This window comes from Sorex fumeus, unplaced genomic scaffold (assembly GCF_029834395.1).
Source record: "Sorex fumeus unplaced genomic scaffold, SorFum_2.1 ptg000037l, whole genome shotgun sequence".
Lineage (NCBI taxonomy): Eukaryota > Metazoa > Chordata > Mammalia > Eulipotyphla > Soricidae > Sorex > Sorex fumeus.
The window spans coordinates 39,425,271-39,444,731 of NW_026606094.1; the positions used below are offsets into that span (position 1 = coordinate 39,425,271).

Genomic DNA, 19,461 nt, shown 5'->3' on the forward strand with positions numbered 1-19,461 from the left:
GAATGAGCCTAAATGTCCATCAACAAATGACCAGCTAAAAAAACTATGGTATAAATAGTCCATAAACTATTATGGACTCTATCATTATCTGTTCATAGCTGTTATTATTACCTTACTTTAGTTGCCACTAAAAAAGACAGGCTATTTAGGACAAAACAGATGCCTCTTGAGGTTAAGTAAAAGATTATACCAAGTACAAAAAAGCAGGAAGTCAATCACCAGACAGTATCACTCTATACACTAGGAATAAAGAAAATGAAATGGTGAAAAAAAAAAAAACTCCTATGCTTGGTGAAAGCACGGTGGTTAGCAGAGAGTAAGTGCAGAGGGGCAAGAAGAGGAATGAGCAGAAGGGGCTCCTGGCAGCAAGATGGCACTGGACCGTGGGGAGAGCTCTATACTGAGGTTTGAGACTAAGCCCCTAAAAATCCAGAACAGTGTAAACCACAGTAAATCAATTCGAGAAGGGAAATCAACCTTGGGTCAGCATAGGCTGTCTGCTGTACTGATAGGCACCCAGGCAATGGCCAGTTCCTTGAAGCAGGGCTCGCCTCAGAGGCGAGGCCAAAGCCCACCGAAGTGCTGGGCCTCTGAAGATGAGCTCTGGCCTCATCCGGAAGTCCCTGAGCAGCTGGTGCCTGGAGTAAACTCAGTCCAAATAAGGCAACTTGTCTCATATTTTGATATGTAGTTCCATGTGACCACCTGTTATGTAAACATGTTAGAATTGCAAAAAGACTATAAATATAGGTTAGCAGCATTTGAATAAAAAAGGCCACAGATATAAATTTTTTTAAATATTTATAATTATATGAAAAGTAACTTGCAATAAGGCTTTCTCCTGGGAAGGAGCAAACAGACTGATACTGTTTGATGTGTTATCTTGCAGACCAGGCCAGTTTTATTGATCTCTTCGGTGGGTGGCTCCGAAGTAATGCTGAGGGTTCCTGAGGCCAGTCAGCAGTTCTCGACCCAGTGGCCAGATGGTTCGATGTGAGTCCCAGCGATGCGATGCTGCTCAGATCCTGCAGGGTCAGGAAACATTAGGGCCACACCAAGTTGTGCTTGGGGGCCCTTAGGGATACACAAAAGCCAGTTTTAATGTAGGGAAGAGAAATACCAATGCCTATTATGCAGCAACCATTCATATCCACAACTATCCCATGTGGATTATCACCTATTCCAAGATAGGGAAACAGGCTAACAGGCTGAGTACATCTAAATTGATCAAGCCACCTATGTAATAAAGCGCATGACCAGCATTTTAAGTCAGATCCTAAAAGACATGGTTAAAAATATATTTTTAACTTTTATTCTGTGAAACTTCTTAGGAACTATTTGGAAAAGTAGTAGGAAGAAAGAAAATGAGCTAGACTCCCAGTGACAGAAATGCCAACATTTTCTTTCCAGTCTCTGTCTCTGTCTATATATATATCAGAACTTGGGTACCCTGCCTTACTATACATAATCTAGCTGGATGCGGGGGGGGGGGGGGCGCGGGCGGGGGTAAGGCGGGGAAGCAGGGGAGTGCTTCCTTTCCTTCCCCCAACAGTGCTTGGGGACCCCTCTCTGAAATATGTAGTCCAGTTAGGTGGGAGGCTTGATGGCTGGGTGCTGGGGGCCACCAGGGTTCCCCCTGATTCTGCTCAAGTGTCAGATTTGGGGCCTGCCTCATATATGCAGTGCTCACACTTCATCCTGCTGAGCATTCTTCCTGGTTCTGCCAAGTCTGAATTTTAGGTGTGAACACACTGGCATATCAAACCAGAAACTTCAGTATTTTACAAGTTTGATTCCTGATTTAAAATGAAAGTATACATATGATAGAACACTTGGAGAATATTTAAATGTCTAAAGAAAATCACTGAGAATTCCATTAGCCAAAAATAGCCATAGTCAGTAATGTCCTATCATCTGGGTCTTTTCCTATCAACTTTCTCCTTTACATCACAAAACTCATGCACAAAAGTTTTTGAAAGTGGCAAGTGATAACAAAAGAAACTTGGAGGCAGTATTTACCACTCAAATTATTCTACAGGTTTTCAAAAGGCAGAAAATAATTAGGTTTTCTGTCATTCACACCATCAACAAATTATCTGTAAATCATTAAGCCACTCCAGTATATTCTGTCAAGAATTATCATGGGCAAGTTTTTCTTTTTTTTTTTTTGCATTCAAGTGTGTTTAAACCATTTAATTGCTGATAACACACATCAACCTTTCAATGATATGTAAATGTCCATCTAGGAGAGACAACAGTTGTAGTCTTTTAGTGACAAGGTTTTAGTATCTCTCCCACAATGAATAATACAGAACACACCTGAAACGTGCATACTTTAATTTACATACAAGGCGCTTAGCAAGACACAAGGAAGTCTGAATGGTGGCAATGGTTCTGATATTATTAAAACTCCAAAGAATTTATTATCAAAACTTAAACCCAAACTTCAGTCGTACACAAAGTTAATAGGCCTTTATAACAGCTGTTACTGAAGCTTGGTGACTGAAGTTTCTATGCACTGTGGAAGGCAGCGAGCAAAGCAGAAGAAAACTTGAGTTCGAATGTTGATTGAGATCATTCAGCTTCTCTGCTTAAACGCTCATCACACACTGAATGAACTGGAAGAGAGAAAAGCCAGCATTAACCTGTGGACATCAGAGACTCACACATCTGGTTATATGGGGGAAATCATATTTTTGTAATTAAAATGAATTATGGATCCCAAAATTTCCTTTTTAAGATTAAAATGAATGACATGTGGAAAGGTTTGTGTTTTGAGGGAATCAGTCTAGTAACTGCTAAGTAAATACAAAAGGTTTTTCATATCAAATCTGGGTCAGCTGTGTGTAAGGCAAGCACCCTACCCGCTTTTATTATTACTCTCACTGAGATCTGTATATTATGTCTTGTGTTTATTGATGTAATGTTAGCTTATAAGATTGTTTTAGGATATGAAATTCTTTAGCCAAAGGATCCCTTAAATTCCTTTTAGGGTTTAATATTGATGTAACATACATTTTGAAGAAACACTAAACAGTACCCTTAAAACAGTCTTGTGAGCTAATATTTGTCAATAAAAACAAGACAGAAACATACAGATTTAGGGGCTGGAGTGACAGTACAGTGTTACTAGCTAACCTAGCTTCCACCCCCAACATCCCAAATGGTTCCCTGAGTCTACCAGGAGTGATCCCTGAATGCAGAACCAAGACTAAGGCCTAACTCAACTGGGTGTCATCCAAAAAAGCAAAACAAATATAAATATATGTGTACATACACACTCATATACATACACATATATATACACAAATATACACACACATACATATATATATATACACATACACCACACACACATAATCTCGGTCCTCCCGTTGTTCATCAATTTGCTCGAGCGGGCCCAGTAACGTCTCCATTGTGACACTTGTTACTGTGTTTGGCATATCAAATACGTTCACGGGTAGCTTGCCAGGCTCTGCCGAGCTGGTGAGGTATTCTCGGTAGCTTGCCGGGCTCTCTAAGAGGGGCGGGGGACTCGAACTTGGGTTGTCCATATTGGCTGCGTGCAAGGCAAATGCCCTACCGCTGTGCTATCGCTCCAGCCTTACACACATACATAATATCATATACAAATTCCAAATACTTCAAACTAGAAATAGTCACGTTCAAAAATCTTTGCCCTCTCCGGCACGGCCACGGCCCCGGAGGCACAAGGACTTAGCACAGAGAGCCACCTGCTTGGAGCAGAAAAGCAAATGGACTATGTGTTAAACCATGCCAGTATGCCTGCCCGGAGGGGAAAGGGTGTTGTCCCGCTTGCCCGCTCCTCTCTGCAAAGAAAGATGGCGGCCCCACAGGAGCCCTGTGGACAGCAGGTTTGAGCCGGGGTCGGGGGGTGGCAGGGGCCTCATGGGAAGGGGGGCGTTGTGGGCCGTCCTTCACGCCCAACCGAGGTCACCAGCTGCCCCCCACGAGCGGCTCTCCAGAGCACAGAAACCAATCTCTTAACTATTTAACTTTTAATAGAAATACTTCCAGGGTTAATAAGTAAAACAGCAGAAATCCAAAACCACGTGGCTGCTATCGTGGCCGCGCGACATCATTTTATTCTTAAACCAAGCTGTAGAAAGCAAATCATTTCACAACGCTGTTTCAGCATATCTGATGGGGGGGGGGTCATAAACTCTAAACAATAATTGTGCATCTTCTATCAAAACAATGTATCTAGTCAAAGTAGATAGAGTATTAACTAGAACTCATCTGCCACACAGGAATTGGGAGGGGTGGGAGGTAGGGTTCTATTGGGGTTCACGGTTAAAAATAAGTATTGGTAAAGGGAAATGTGTTTGATACTTATATGACTGAGACCTAAATCCGAAAGCTCTGTAACTTTTCCCACAGTGATTCAATAAAGAAATAAATTATTAAAAAAAAAATCTTTGCCCACATACAAATAGAAGTCAGGTTTTTAAATATTATTAGGAACTTGCAAAACTCTACCTTTATTTATTTTTTTAATAATTTTTTTTTTCTGGATGGTCTGTGCTTGACAGTTGGGATCCAGCCAGGGTGAGCACACAGAAGCAAAGTGCCTCATCCCCCATGTTACTGCTTGGTGTAAAGTGCACCTTTTAAACAGTTTAGTTTTGAAAAAAAAATTATTTTCTTAAAACTAATCCTGGAGAGCCAAAATATGTGTGCACAGAAAGGAGAACAACTGAACCTTCCTCTCTAATTTAGGAACCCGTGATTTGAAGCAGTATTGCTGTACTTTTGTGGGTCACACCTGGCTCTGCACTCAAAGAGCACTCCTGGTAGGACTAAGGGGACCATATGGGTTACTGGGGATTGAACCGGGTCAGCCATGTGCAAGGCAAGCACCCTGCCCACTGCACTATCTTTCCAGCCGCAGTATTAGCGGTGATATGTGCTTTACCACAAATGAAACTGTAGACTCTGCGTTTCCAATCACTTTCCTTTCTCTTCCTACCAGAGAGGCACTCAGCACTGCTGATCCTGGCAGCATTCCTGCAAGTTGGCCATCATCTCTTCACAGAAAAGGAATCTTAGGGTCAAGAGTTTTAAGTATCTCTTAAGTGGCCCTTTTACCTCTTTAGAAGAGACATGTTTTTGAACTGTGACTTATGTGGATCTCTGGGTTCTCAATAAAAAATGTGTGCCCGGCACAGCCATGAGCTTCAGAGCTGCTCTCAAATGACTTGTTGAAAGACAAAAACAAGCACAGCAATGCATGATATGTTGTGAAACAATACATCTGAAATCTCCCAATAGCCAGAGAGGAAGGCTTTATTACTGCATCCTCTTTCCTCAGTCTCAGAGCAATGAAGACATTTGCCAAAATGACTCAGCTAGTATGTGGAATGAGCTGGGTTTGACCCAGGTTTGTAATGCATGTCAAACAGTGCCTGGATAAAACAACAATACAGAAATGAATATTCTGAACGGTTTTGATAAACATAAAATGGATAGTCTGGATCCTTTTGACAATATAAATCCTGATTACACTGTCATCCCTGAGATGTCCTCTTATGAGCTAACTTCAACAAAGATGCCCACTCGGTGTCTATCTTGCCTGTGTAGTTTTTCATTAACTGAGACTTACATCATCATATGGGAAATTCACGACACCTTGCTGTGTAGTATCTCGTCTTCGAAAGCTGTCTGTAAAACAACACAGCACAATTTATGGGTCTTTTAAAACAACTCATCTGAACAACTCAACTAATTATCTTGGCACTGGATTCAAATTATGCTAAAATTTAAATCACACAGCAAACATAAAGAAGATAAAAGCAAATAAGTCAATCATACAAATAGCGTTAACAGGCAATAAATAAGTAATGATGTACAAATTGCCCAATTCTTTAATTATGTGGAGCCGGAAGAAAACAAAGATAGGAAAAGCCACACATCTTCCAAAACCAATACATAATTGTGATCAAAATCCAGAGTTTCAAACTTCTTAAAAACATAAATAATATTTAATTAGGAAGTAAATGGATGGAATCCCAATATGATAAAAGAAATGAACTATGATCAAATACCCTAAACATCTAAGCTCTGTCCTCAAATATTTTTCAGGATGCAAAGATATTATAAGATCAGACATAGAAGAGAATTAAAAAAAAACTGTGCAAGGAATAAAAATATAAACAGAAGGCATGAAAAAAAGTCATGTTATTAAAGCAGCTTCGTTTAAGAAAAGTCAGAATAAGGACCACAATTTTTAATTATTTTCCAATAAGAGGAATTTAGAAAAGAGAGCTACACAACTCAATAATTCTACTCTTTTAAATTACTTCACATATTAGGGGAAAGTCATACACCTGCTCATTCTGATGAAAAAAAAAACCTACTTATATGCTTACTATAATTTGGAACATATAGTTAGGATTTTTTAGAAGGGTAGGGAGCATATCCAGGAGGGAGACATCCCCATGTGGTCCAAGGGATTGAACCCGGATTTCCTGCATGCAAAGCATGCACTCAACCCTTTGAGAGCTCTCTCTCCAGTTCTACTTAGGAAAATTCTAATGACATAATTCTTGCTAAAAGCAGACTTATTCTGTTAGAAATACTATTTTGTTAGAAATGTTTAATAATATTAACAGGATACTGAAGTTAAAATAAAGAACAGAACAATTAAAACTCAGAAGAGCTGTGAGAAATCATATTTTCTCGGCCTGTGGTGACAAGATCACAAAGACCACACCTGTTAGTGCTCGAAGTTTGACACAGCAGGCAATGTAGTCATCAAAGGTGATCTTTCCATTGGTGCTGTATCGTTTTGCAATTGAATTAACAGCCTGGGGACTCAACCTAAATCCTGGAAGAAAAATAACCCAGCAAAAGTTAAAAGAATCGCAGAAAAACCACTAAAAATAATCAAGAACAGTTTTTAAAACTGAGCACTCGCTTTAATTATGAACCTTCTTTATAGAATAAATCATTATCATATTGCATCTACTTTTAGAAACTAAAAAAAAGAAACATAATGAATAGACGGTTCTAAAGATCCTTACCCATTGTGGTCAGTGCCTTCTGCAATTCCTGAGGATCCACGGTTCCACTTCTATCACTGTCAAAGCTGATGAAGTGCTGTCGCCAGCCATTCAGTACAGCCCAGAGCTCCTTAAACTCACTGAAACCCATTGTGCCCGACATATCTCTCTGAAGTATAATCAAGGATTAGAGCCGCTTTCCTTTGAAACATTTTCTAATGAGGAAGTCAAAGATCAAGGATAAAGGAATTTAATATTTCAGATGAAAAAGGTCCAAAAATTTTATGTTCCTCTTGGCATGAAATAGTAAAGTGATAAATTAATGATATAATCCTGATGTCCTATGCAGAAGAAGCTCTACGTACTCTGGAAAAGAGTCAATCTCTAGGATGTAGTGACAGGGAACTAATAAGGCAGTACAGTTACAGGAACTGCACTGTACTTTCAGGGTTTCGAGGCTGTGCTGCTCTACCCTGTGTCCTGGGATCCTCTTTGGGTCTAACACTCCCTAGGCTTATTGCCTTCCAGATAAATTTTTCTGGAAAATGATGTGGGATATCAGGTATTCCAGGGAAGCACTTGCCAACCTGAGTTCAGCCACAATCATGTGAAAAACTTCATTACTTCCAGGTCAGGCAAATCACATGGAGCAACCAATATTCAAGGAAAAAGCTCCCTCTTTGATACTCTTGGCTTCTGCATTTGTTCTCCCTGATGGCTTTTTGGATTCTTAATAAATTACATTGTTTGTCAATACTTCTTCCTTTTCCATTTCAAGTTGCATCTTAAAAAATAATTATTTCCGAAAAAAATTTATAGCTACTCCTTACTTTGTGTGTACTGAGTATTGCTCAATGACAACCTTTAGGGACTAATTTTTGGTCAAGGAAAAGACCTCTCAGCAGTAAATATGGTAAAGGATACATCCAGCATTGAAACCATCAGCCGACAAGTCTCCAGGTTAAAAGCTGTTAGAAAAAAGTGCAACATATTAATACAATTTGTAGTTTCAAAAGTCTTGTTATACTGGTTACATATAAGTATAGAAAATGTTTATACATGAAACCATTTATATATTTTAATATTTAATGCTACTCATTTTATGTGAAAATAAACTTATCACACTTTTCAGTATATTTTTTCCCTGAGAAAATACCTACTAGAATCCAAATTTGATTTTAAAAGTTTTTCCAACTTAAAAAGAAATATTTTTCAGTATTGCATTTTACTGGTAATTTATACAGCATTGTACTGTTAATATTTTTTAGGCCTGACTGTAATTTTGACTTTGAGAAAAAAAAGTTTCTGTTTAGGAAAATATGTGTGGAAATTATTTGTAGATAAAATGGATGATATCTAAAATTTTCTCAAAAAAAAAAAAAGGACTGGGCAGGCCTAGAAGTAAAACAAAAATGGTAACACACTGACCATCACTGAAAGCCCAGCAATGGGAGTTCACTAAGTATCTTTATTCTTGGGCGAGATTAGCATTTTCGTAATATACTCTTTTAGAATCGAACTCAGGTCAGCCATGTTGGCGGCTTGTAAGGCAAACGCCCTACCGCTGGGCTGGAGCGAGAGCACAGCGGTAGGGCATTTGCCTTGCAAGCAGCCAATATGGCCGACCCAAGTTCAAGTCCTCCGCCCCTCTCGGAGAGCCCTGCAAGCTATGAGAGTATCTTGCCCACATGGCAAAGCCTGGCAAGCTACCCGTGATGTATTTGATATGCCAAACACAGTAACAAGTCTCACGATGGAGATGTTACTGGGCCCGCTCGAGCAAATTGATGAACAACGGGAGGACCGTGATCCGTGATACTCTTTCAGAAAAAGTTGTTATCTTCCCTATTATTGTGGAAATTATATTCCCACATTCAGTAATGCTGAGAATGAGACCTAGTGCTCCATACTCAGGCCCTATAATGTACTCTAAAGTATTGTCTTGCCTTTCAAAGGGTAATACAGTAATATCAATTCACCATAACAAACCATATGCTACTTATCCACCACAGGAGTGAGAAGGTAGAGGAACACTTCCTGCTCACAACTGAATAGAGCTGTTTCTGCTCACTTGGTGTGTAATCATTTTTCTTTTCACTATGATGGCAGAAACAGAGTGGTAACCCATTTCAGGAAGCCTAGGGCCTCTATTGTAGCACTGTCCTCCCACTGTTCATCAATTTGCTCAAGCGGACACCGGTAACATCTCCATTTTGAGACTTGTTACTGTTTTTAGCATATTGAATACGCCACAGGGAGCTTGCAAGGCTCTGCTGTGCGGGCGGTGGGATACTCTCGGTAGCTTGCCAAGCTCTCTGAGAGGGACTGAGGAATCGAACCTGAGTCAGCCTCGTGCAAGGCAAACGCCCTACCCACTGTGCTATTGCTCCATCCCAGTAAGCTTAATATATGAAATATGATAATCGTGATGATGCGATGATAAATATGATGGTGAGAACTGGTGTTAAATAAGAGCATCCTGGAATAAGCCCCCTGACCAATTCAGCACTGGCCACTATTCAGAACCTTCTAGTTCTCCTGTAACTTGAAAGCAGTCAGTGGGCATTTCTGTAACTCAGAAACAAGACTATATCCATTGGTTAATGATCTATTACCATCCTACCCAAGCAATGGAAAATCAGAAACAAATATGTCCTTGCATCTTACATAGTGTTGACAGGAATTCCTTTGAAGAAATATTACATAGATACCAAAAGTTGTTAAGGGTAAACAGAATGACAAAACTTAAAATAAATTCTGTGTGGTTTGTTGAGATGTATATAAAATGAACCTTCTTTCTAGTTTATTTGTTTTCTCCATCCAAACTACATTTTAGATAATATTAAACTAACTCATTATTGTAACAACTCCAGAGAGTATAAACCTTAGATTTTCTACTTGGAAGATTCCTGTGTTCAGCATATATACATCATCAGAAATCTCTGCCTCCCACCCACAGGCACTGCCAGGGGTCACTCGTGAGCACAGAGCCCGGGCTCGCCCCTGAGCACTGCTGGGTCTGCTCTCCCACCTCACCCCACTGCAAAATTAAGAGAAGCAGGAAAGTGCAATTCAAAGCAAGCAAAAGAAATGGAAGGACTGTTTTAAGAAGCTCCACTCCAGAGGAGATTGATTTCCTGCTAAGCTATTTCCCTTTTTGTTTTATGGACACTAAAGAGAAACTTAAGATCATTGGAGAAGAGTGACAGTTAGAACTTGTGTCAGGGGAACAGAAATCTGGTCTTTTCTGAGAGGGATTCCAGGGGAAGGTAATGAAAAGAGCGGTAAACCAAAATGACCAAAGAGAAAACTCATCATTCCAGTCTCACTGAACATGTTTCTGTGAGGAAAACCCTTGCTCAGTATTATTTATTTTCTGTTCCCGGGTAGGTGAATGAATAAGCAAATCCAGACTGTGGAATATAATTCAGTGATAAAAAGAAATGAGAACCTGGAGAGAGAGCACAGGGGGTGAAGTGCTTGCCTTACACGCGGTTGACTATGGCTTGACCCCTAGCACTGCATATGGTACCCAAGCACTGCCAGGAGTGATCCCTGAACACAAAGCCAATATCACTAGGCAGGGGGTGGAAGGGGAGAGAGAGTAAGAGATGCTTGCTCAATTTTAACTGTATTTTTCTCCCATAAATAGCTTTTATTAAAGCTAAGTCTACTTTAAAATTTTCAAAGATGCTGTTATAATTTTTCCCTTATTCTCTAGATCTCTTCTCTGTTCATTTCATTAGAAAGCCTCAAACACCTTCTCTCCTAGGAGAAATCTGTGAGAAGTAGGCCTGGCAGGAAAAGATCTCCAGTATCTTCTCTCGACCTTATCCCAGAGGGACAATTACACTGAAGGACAAAAAAAAAAGCTGAATTACTGCCTTATACAAGAATAGAGTCCCTCACTCCCCACCTCTAGGAATGGCTGCTTCGTGTAAAAATGGTTAAGCAGATGCCCATAACCTGGTCGGTATCATGTAGAGTGAAGATGGTGAGAGGGAGAGAGATAGATACAGAACCGTCTTTCTCAACTATGGAATATAAAGATACATAGTAAGGGAACAACAAATGCCCAAAGACAATAGAATCCAAGAACTGGATTACAGAACTGAAGTTACCACAGCGAGGGGGTCAGGGGGCTGAGTGGGCAAAAGCCCGAGAAAATGATGGAGAAGATAATGGTGAGGGTGGTGTAGTGTGAGAACGCTGTACGCATGAAACCTATCACTGACAGTACTATAAATCAGACTAAAATAAAATTTATAACACAAAAACAAAAGATCTATGACTAGAAAATAACAGTAACAACAAAAAGGGAGGTGCCTATAGGACTGGACCCCCAGCCACCAAATGGTATTTGGTTGCTGGTTTAGGAGACCAATGATTATGTCATTTTTGTACTACAAAATTCCCTGTGACACCTCATCAGTGAGGGGTGGAGTGCCTCTTACTGCCACCACAAGCATGTGACAGCAAGCTTGTGAATTCCATCACCTGCTCCTGATGACTCAGGAATAGCTTCTCTATAACCCAGAGATCTCAGACCAGGCCTAAATGTGACTTCCTCCAATGCAAGTTTTACAAAATCTGCTCTTCAAAATTATACGAGCCATTTTTAAGCCCAATTTAATAACCTGTCATTCCACTGAAAGGGTACACGAAGAATAGTCTCTGTTGTGACTTCACTCACGCTTATAAACCTTCTCAGACATCTGTCCATAGCTCCAGTTGCTGGAATTTTAATTATGAATAATTTAAATATAGTGCCTGCAACTATACAAGGGGGGAAAACATCCAATCTAAAACGTGCTGCTTTGTTTAGGAGTAGATTAAACAAAAGAAACACAAAACTGTTTCCTCCTTTCCCAAACAAGGAAATATTAGTAAGATATCTAAAATAAAAATGTAATTTTTTTAAAAAAATAATGTAGTGTACATGCTATGCCTGTCAAAAACAAATAAATAAAAAAGCCACTAGCAGGGCCAGAATGATAGTACAAGGGTTAAGGCTCTTGCCTTTTGCCTTGCATGCACCAGTCTTTGTTCCTTGTTTAATACCTGATGTCATAACCAGGAATAGCCCAAGTACCACCAGCTGTGGTTCAAACCCTTTTCTTCTCCATCCTCCCCTCCATGTTAAAAATTGTCACTAGAAATGCTCAGGTGGGAAATCTAGTTTGAGTGTGGCCCGAGAATTGGGACTTTGATTTACTATTCTATCTTGACTAACACCTGGCAAAAAAATTGGTAGACAAAGTATCTGAGCTGACAGGATTCTCTATCTTAGATATTTGTCCTGGGGGAAAAGATGCCCGTAGCATGGGTGTGTGTGTGTGTGTGTGTGTGTGTGTGTGTGTGTGTGTGTGTGTATGTGTATGTGTATGTGTGTAGGAAAAGCATGGTGTGTGTGTGCGCGCGCATTTGTGTGTGTGTGTAAAGCTCCCAGTCAGAACACAGGGTCTTTGCAAAGGTTCCTCAGCTCCAGTTTCAGTTCCAGGAGATCAAAGGCAGGAAGAGGTGCGAATGTTAACAGGCAGTTAGTACAGTGCATGAGGAACTGAGGTGGCAGATAGTAACAAATTCAGAAAGGGGATATTCCTCCAAGTTTCCTGTGGAGATATGTAGAAAGGGGCAAGAAACTCGGGGGTGGTGGGTGTCACAGTGAGCATTGCCTCAGTCAGAATCCTGAGGCCAGGCTGAGCGCAGGGCCCAAAGGGCACTTGCAGGCTGGTGGGATGGGAACCAGCACATGAGGCCAGCAACTCAAAACCCTAAGTAACACCTGGCTCAGGACGGAGGCAGCTTTTGGTAAACAGTAATGCAAGTTAGCTCTCTCACTGAGGACACCCGACCTGGCGGATTTCGTTTCGGCACCGTAAGTCCTACCAGGGAAGGAGGCCACACAAGTGGTCTTATCGGTTCACTAGCCTAGACACACAGAGAACAAAAAGAACCCTACTAAGCTTGTGGCTGGTGTGGACTGATTTATTAAGAACTGTTTTCATTCCAGAGTCCTATACCTTGCTCAGAACTATAATTTTCACCACCTGCGATGTTGACTGTCTTCTCTGCACCTTCTAATAAACCACAAGCTACTTAAAAAAAAAAACAAACAAAAAAACTTTTCGACTTAACAGTTGTCAGTGCTGGGTGGGGGCATGCAGTGCTGGAGAATGAACTGGGGCCCACGCACCCCTATATATCATACGAGTTCCCAAGATCCAGCTTTTGAAATTCTTTACTAGATGAGAAAATCTGGTGTTTTGAAAGCTATAATCACAAGTAACAACCAAAATACTCAAACGCAGGAATACTTTTGGAGAAAAAGGAACCAATATACACAGATGGCAGGAATGAAAACTGGTACAGCCCGGAAAGCAGAATGGAGAATTCTCAAAATATTTTTAAAAATTCAGTAATTCCATTCTGTTTCAATATTTAGATACAGATACACCTCAAAGTATAAAGGTACCTATTTAATTAGAAAAGACAGGCTCTCCTATGTTCATTATAGCACTTTTATTTGTTCTGGGGCCACACTTAGTGCCGGGGACTATTCCTGGCTCTGTGCTCGGGTATAGTAGGTAGAGCACTTGCCTTTCATCCAAGGTCAGATCCCTGGAATCCCATATGATACCCTAAGCTTCACCAGGAATGATCCCTGAGCACAGAGCCAGGAGTATGTCCTAAGCATCACTGAGTGTGGCCCCCAAAACAAAACAAAGGGAGTGACTCCTGGTGCTGATCAGGTGATGATATGCGGCTCTGAAGATCTGAACCAGGATCAGCTGCATGTAAGGCAAGTGACTTATCTTCTGTACTATCTCTCCAGCCCCAAACTTTCATTTATTATCAACAAATTATAGAAACAACCTAAAAAAATTAGGAAACAACCTAAGCCCAACAATGAATAACTGGATAAAAGAGACACAGGAGTATTAGCTATTAAAAAAAATGAAATCTTGGGTCAGAGAAATAGTACAACAGCGAAGAAGTTTGCCTTGCACATGGCCAATCCTGGTTTAGTCCCAGCACCACATATGGTCCTTGAGCACACTAGGAGTGATCTCTGAGCACCACAGGGTATGGCTCAAGCCCACCCACAATAAAATTTGCCACTGGCAACAACATGAATTGAGTGGGTAGAGATTATATCAAGTAAAATAAGTCAGAACAACATGACAAATATGAGAAGATGAATTCACGCAAATATGTAATATTGGACACCAAGCAAAAGCGCAAAACCCCAATCCAAATCCTTGCATTCTGGCTGCAGGACTGAGGTTACCAAAGGGTGGTGGCAGGGGTGGAGTGACAAGGGGGAAGGTTCACTGGAAGAAGGTAACTGATACTAGGGTGCGGGTGACACAATGACATGGTGACACATTTGAAGAGGTGTGGGCCTGTACTCCTAAAACATGCAGTGCAGAAAGCCAACCTTACAATATTAGAATAAATAAATAAAAATGACAGAAAATAATTCAGAAGTTTCTTTTGGAGAAACTCATACACTGTCCACTTACGTTTGTATCCGCCTGCAATGCCCGACTGGGTCAGGCATCTCTGCAATTCATCTGCATCAATTTGTCCATCCTTTCGGGGGGAAAAAAAACGGTAAAAGACTTTTTAGATCTTTATTTACTTCCAGAAGTCACTGCAGCAATTACAATAATAAAATGAATACTATTTTGTATGAAGCACTTATAGATTCCCGCCACTTAAAAGTAGGCATTCTTTTCCTCTCTACTTTCAAAAACAAAGGATGAAAGACAAATTTAAGACTTGTGTTAAGACTTCTTCTACAGTGAATAATTGTGATCACAAATTAAAAAGTACATCTTTTAATCTACAAGTAAAGTGGGAATTCAATTCTCCCAGACGTTCCTTGTAAACTCCTTGTAAAATTAATTAAACATAATCAAGAAAGTCTAAAAGCTGCTTACACCTATGTTCTAATACAGTGTTTTCCACAGTGGGTGATATCACTGCTTGAGGGGCGCTGGACGGGAGGTTGGACAGGGTGTTGTAGTAGTCTTCAGTGCAATAGGGGGTTGCTGTTTTTGCTCATTTAGAAGGCAGATTCCCTTGATTCTTTTCTGAAAGGGCAGGTAGGCCAAGCGAGCTTGAGAGTTCTAGTTTAGCAATTCAAAAATCTTTCCATCATTTTAAGCTCATAAATTTGGACTTGGCATGGACACTCTCAAGCATAAAGGTTTCTCTTTTAATCAAATACTCAGGTAAATACAGTTTCTTTCCCACCATTCATGATATGTTTAACTTTGGGAGAAAATTAGTTTTTTTGTTGTTGTTTTGCTTTGGGGCAACGCTCAGTAGAGCTCGCGCTTGGCAGGGCTCAGGGAAGTATATGGGGTGTCAAGGATGGAACCCAGGTTGGCCATGTACAAGGCAAGAACCCTACCTGCTGCACTATCTCTTCAGTTCCAAGAACACTTTCTATCATATACTATTCTTCTGCCTGAAGTAGGAAACTGTCAAACATTTAAAACTAAAATTATGTAGTTGCTTAAAAATCATTTTCCTGGTGCTGGAGAGATGGGACAGCAGCACTGGTGCTGGTCTTGCCATGTGGCTGACCCAGGTTCAATCCCCAGAATCCCACATGGTCCCCTGAGCCTGCCAGGAGTGATTCCTGAGTGAGGTGTGAGGAGTAATCACGGAGCACAGGAGGTCTAGAAGTCCTTCCCAGGGATTCTTAGCCAAAAGGCACAGTGTCAAACCAAGTAGTACTCAAGGAATACAATCAACAATGTTCAGAGCGACGACATAGCTGCAATCCATGGTCAGCTGCACACAGGGCATGTGCCTTCTTACTCCTGGTACTATCTTTCGAGCCCTGCTCACCTTTTATCAAATGTGAATGGTTTCCACAGACCACAATCATAGTTTGAAAATAACAGGTCCCTGGCACCTATTCATTAGCTGACCAAGGTAGGAACTAGATGCATGTCATTGTTAATGATTTTAAAGCAAAATTACTCTATTCCTCAAGCCCATGGGCATCGTAAATTCGAGATGAGGAGCAGGATCAATAATGTGAAAGACAATGGATATGCTACAGCCAGCTAAGGCTGCTGAAAGCTAAGGAGGCAGGGTCACTTACACCCCGAAGGCAGTGGCAATCTAAGAGTCCAAGAGGCAATAGGTTTCAAAGATACAAATCATCAACAGATTAGGCAGATACTTAAGGGGAAGCTCTTTTCAGGTTTAGACTAAATTTTCCACTCAGGTTCTCAAACTTTTTTATGGTGTTACTTTAATTTAAAAAAGGAGTCTTGGATTCTTTGGTCCAATGGAGAGCAATTTTACTTAAGGATTTTGTTATTTCTAGTTTTTCATCAACAAAGTGAACCCGAGTGAGAGCAAATGTTCTCCTTGGATACATCCTGGATACAAAGTGACCTCATGAGCAGGGAAAGTATCCTCTGAAGATGGCAGTACACCTGTCATACAACTACAGTGGGTGGGGGTGGTTGACCTTTATTCTCTCTAGTGGTCAACCACCCACAATACTTTATAGAAACATAGAACAGCTGCCCACTAATAGGTTTTGCATCAAAGTGAAACTAAACTGTGCACAGCTTAACCTCCTGATAATTGGAGTAAGTAGCAGTTTATTTTTTTTAAGCAAAGTGGATTTTTAGCATAAGCTCTAAGGATTAACAATAAAATTCAATAGAGAAAGTATCTCTTTTAGAATCTAGCTATATGTTACTGGTGCACGTCTTTTTTTTTTTTTTTTTTTTTTTTTTTTGCTTTTTGGGTCACACCCGGTGATGCACAGGGGTTACTCCTGGCTCATGCACTCAGGAATTACTCCTGGCGCTGCTCGGGGACCATATAGGATGCTGGGAATCGAACCCGGGTTGGCCGCATGCAAGGCAAATGCCCTACCCACTGTGCTACCGCTCCCCCGCCCCCAACTATATATGTCTTTAAGGAGTCAGAAAAGGGGTTTATGTTCAAAACTTTCTCTGGAAAAAACTTTATTTTCTCTGGAAACCACCCTGGATACAGTCAATTCATAGTTCTGAAGATGGTGGTTTTACCTTTAAAGTATATTTAGAGTCCCTCTGCTGTTCCAAACTCTCACCCTCAACTCAACCACAAGTTTTGGTTTGAACTGAATGGACACAAGTACATGGTACATTTTGCCTGTCTTACTGCTAAATTGCCTTCTATCCCGTTGTTCTCTCCTAGAAGCAACAGAACAAAGCTCTTTCTCTCCTGCTCCTGTAACAAAAGCCAATATAAGTGTGTAATCCCACCAACTGTCAGAGGGCAAACCTCACCTGTCCAGCAACAGCAGCAAAGTAACCATAGAGCGGATCCTGAGTTTGGCCAGGAAACGCAGGCCCTCCGGGAGCCCCTCCATACTGTGAAACAGAAAACAGACATATCTCATTTCTCCAAATCAAGCTTTGACTATGCAGTGCCTGTGGACAAAGTCAGCCAATTCCACATCATTCCCCACTACCCACCTGGGCCAGAGAAGAGCAATGCTCCCACTCACTTTGCCTCTTTTTTAAAAAACAGGCACCAGGGAAGTAGCACAAACTACTGCATGTGGTAGGGCACAGGCTTAACATCCATGAGTTGTACTGACAGTGACATGTCCTTAGCGAAGGCCTTTTAAGATAATTTGTTAAGGCGTGGTCACTGGGGTCGGTGCTACCCCGGCAAGCAAGTTCGGAGCTGTTCTTGCGTCGATTCATTCATTGATAACGGTTGAGGGGTTTGTAACGTGTTCTAGAAGCCACGGAGAACTGGTGTTAAACAGAAGTATAGGAGCAAGTGTAGCCCAGGGACTACAGGGCGGTGACACTGGGCGGGGGAACATTCCCACTTGGAGTTTCCCAGGAGGACTCGCATCCCAGATGCCTGCCAGGCGGGCAAGGTGGGGCTCCCTCTTTTCCTCTGTCCGATCTTTTTTCGGGCTCCCCCTCCGCCCGCTTCTTTTTCCGGGGCAAGAGGCTGATCTCTGGACCATTCTCGAAGAAAATGGCTCTGGCGAGGGGGAAACCCGCAGGAGGAAGTCAACACCTAATTTCCACCATCGCATGCCGCGTCCTCAAGCGTCACCGGGGCGCGGTTCCGCGGACCTAACACTATGCTCCCAGCCCTCCCTCCTCCCCCGTTGCCTTCTAGGGTGCCGGCTTTGGGGTGGGGGTGGGGGTGGGGGTGCAGAAGGACCAAAAAAGCAGGAAGGAGTCCAGGAAAAGCGGCCCAAAGTCAGGGCGTGCAGGGTAGGGTGGGGTGGGAGGAGGCAGCCAGGAGTGGGGCAGGGGAAGGTGGCCCCGGCGCGTCCCCCAAGGTGGCATCTCGGAGAGGCCAAGCGTGACTTCGGGTCGCGAGTCGCCGGGGGCAGCACTTACCCCGCCAGGGTAGTAGCCGCCGGCGCCGGCGCCTGGGTGCCCCGGGTAGGCCATGGTGCAGACTAAGCGGCCGCCGCCCTGCGCCCCGCCTCCCCGCGGCTCCCGGGCCCGCGCGCGGGGACCGCCCTGGAGCGCACCAAGCGCAGCGCGGGGGGGACGCGCCCCGCACACGCCTCCATCCGGAGGCTCGGACCCGCCCCGACCGCGGTTCCCGACCCCTGCTCTGAGCCGCTCTGGGTGCGGCCTGCCGAAGGCTAGCTTCTCCCAGGCACTGTCTGGAGATGAAGATCTGCGCTGCCCGACACACCCGCGTCTCTCCCCCCTCTGCAAGGGAAAGGCACATTCCGACACAATACTGGTCCTTTTCCCTCCTTTCTGGGCTGTTTTTTCTCTTGCTTTTTGTTTGTCTCTTGTTTTCGTTTGTTTTCATGTAAAAAACTTTATTGGGCAGGGCGCATCTTTCTCGGAGCTGGGGCTTTAACCTAAGAGGCAGATGCCTGTGGGCACCTGTGGCTGAGGTGAAACGCTCAGGCTAGGTCAGTGCCCTTGGGACGTGGGGATGGAACTCCAGGGACTGTGTGCTAAGGGTGGAGGGCTGGGAGCTGCCTCTTTCATTGAACCACACAAGTGGGTTTCCTTACTCCGGGGCTTTGTCTTTGCCTGGTTACGCTGGGCGTTGCTCGGATTTGGCTTCCAGAGAATGCCGGCCCTTTGCTGGGCAGGGCTGCCTTGCCCAGACCTTCCTTTAAACGGTTGGTAGAGGTCAACGGGCTGAGTGTAATGCAGGCTGGAGGTTCGGGGTCCACACCCCGGAATCCCCGAGCACCGCGGAGAGCGACCCTGGGCCTTGAGCCAGGAGCCCCTTAGCAGTGAAGAGTGTGGTCCAAAATCGGAACTTAAAGTTTGAGAGCTATTTGAATGAATCAGGCAGAAACAATCCCTTCCTCCAAAATTACTATCCCCCAGGCAAGAAAAGTTTAGAGCCAACTAACAAATGTACTGATGGTAAATATTTAGGAAGCTAAGAGTTAATTTTCTTAACA

At 42.5% G+C, this 19,461-nt stretch overlaps 1 protein-coding gene across 1 annotated transcript; it reads right to left on the reverse strand.

Moving 5' to 3' along the window:
- Positions 1-1,528: 1,528 nt before the first annotated feature.
- Positions 1,529-18,536, reverse strand: SRI (sorcin). Its single transcript, XM_056118300.1, has 8 exons — positions 18,419-18,536; positions 17,336-17,419; positions 14,549-14,618; positions 7,947-7,990; positions 7,044-7,191; positions 6,734-6,847; positions 5,624-5,682; positions 1,529-2,618 (listed from the first exon to the last, which is right to left on the reverse strand). Exons 1-8 carry the CDS (start codon positions 18,470-18,472, stop codon positions 2,592-2,594), a joined length of 600 nt encoding a protein of 199 aa, XP_055974275.1. The 5' UTR covers positions 18,473-18,536; the 3' UTR covers positions 1,529-2,591.
- Positions 18,537-19,461: the final 925 nt, after the last annotated feature.

Bases quoted from the DNA above. Each gene is read 5' to 3' on its own strand.
- SRI (XM_056118300.1), bottom strand. From the start codon at position 18,472: ATGGCCTACCCGGGGCACCCAGGCGCCGGCGCCGGCGGCTACTACCCT. The intron at 17,420-18,418 runs GTAAGTGCTGCC...TCTGTTTCACAG, and splicing joins GCGGCTACTACCCTGGCGGG to TATGGAGGGGCTCCCGGAGG. The intron at 7,192-7,946 runs GTATCCTTTACC...ATTATACTTCAG, and splicing joins TGATGGTTTCAATGCTGGAT to AGAGATATGTCGGGCACAAT.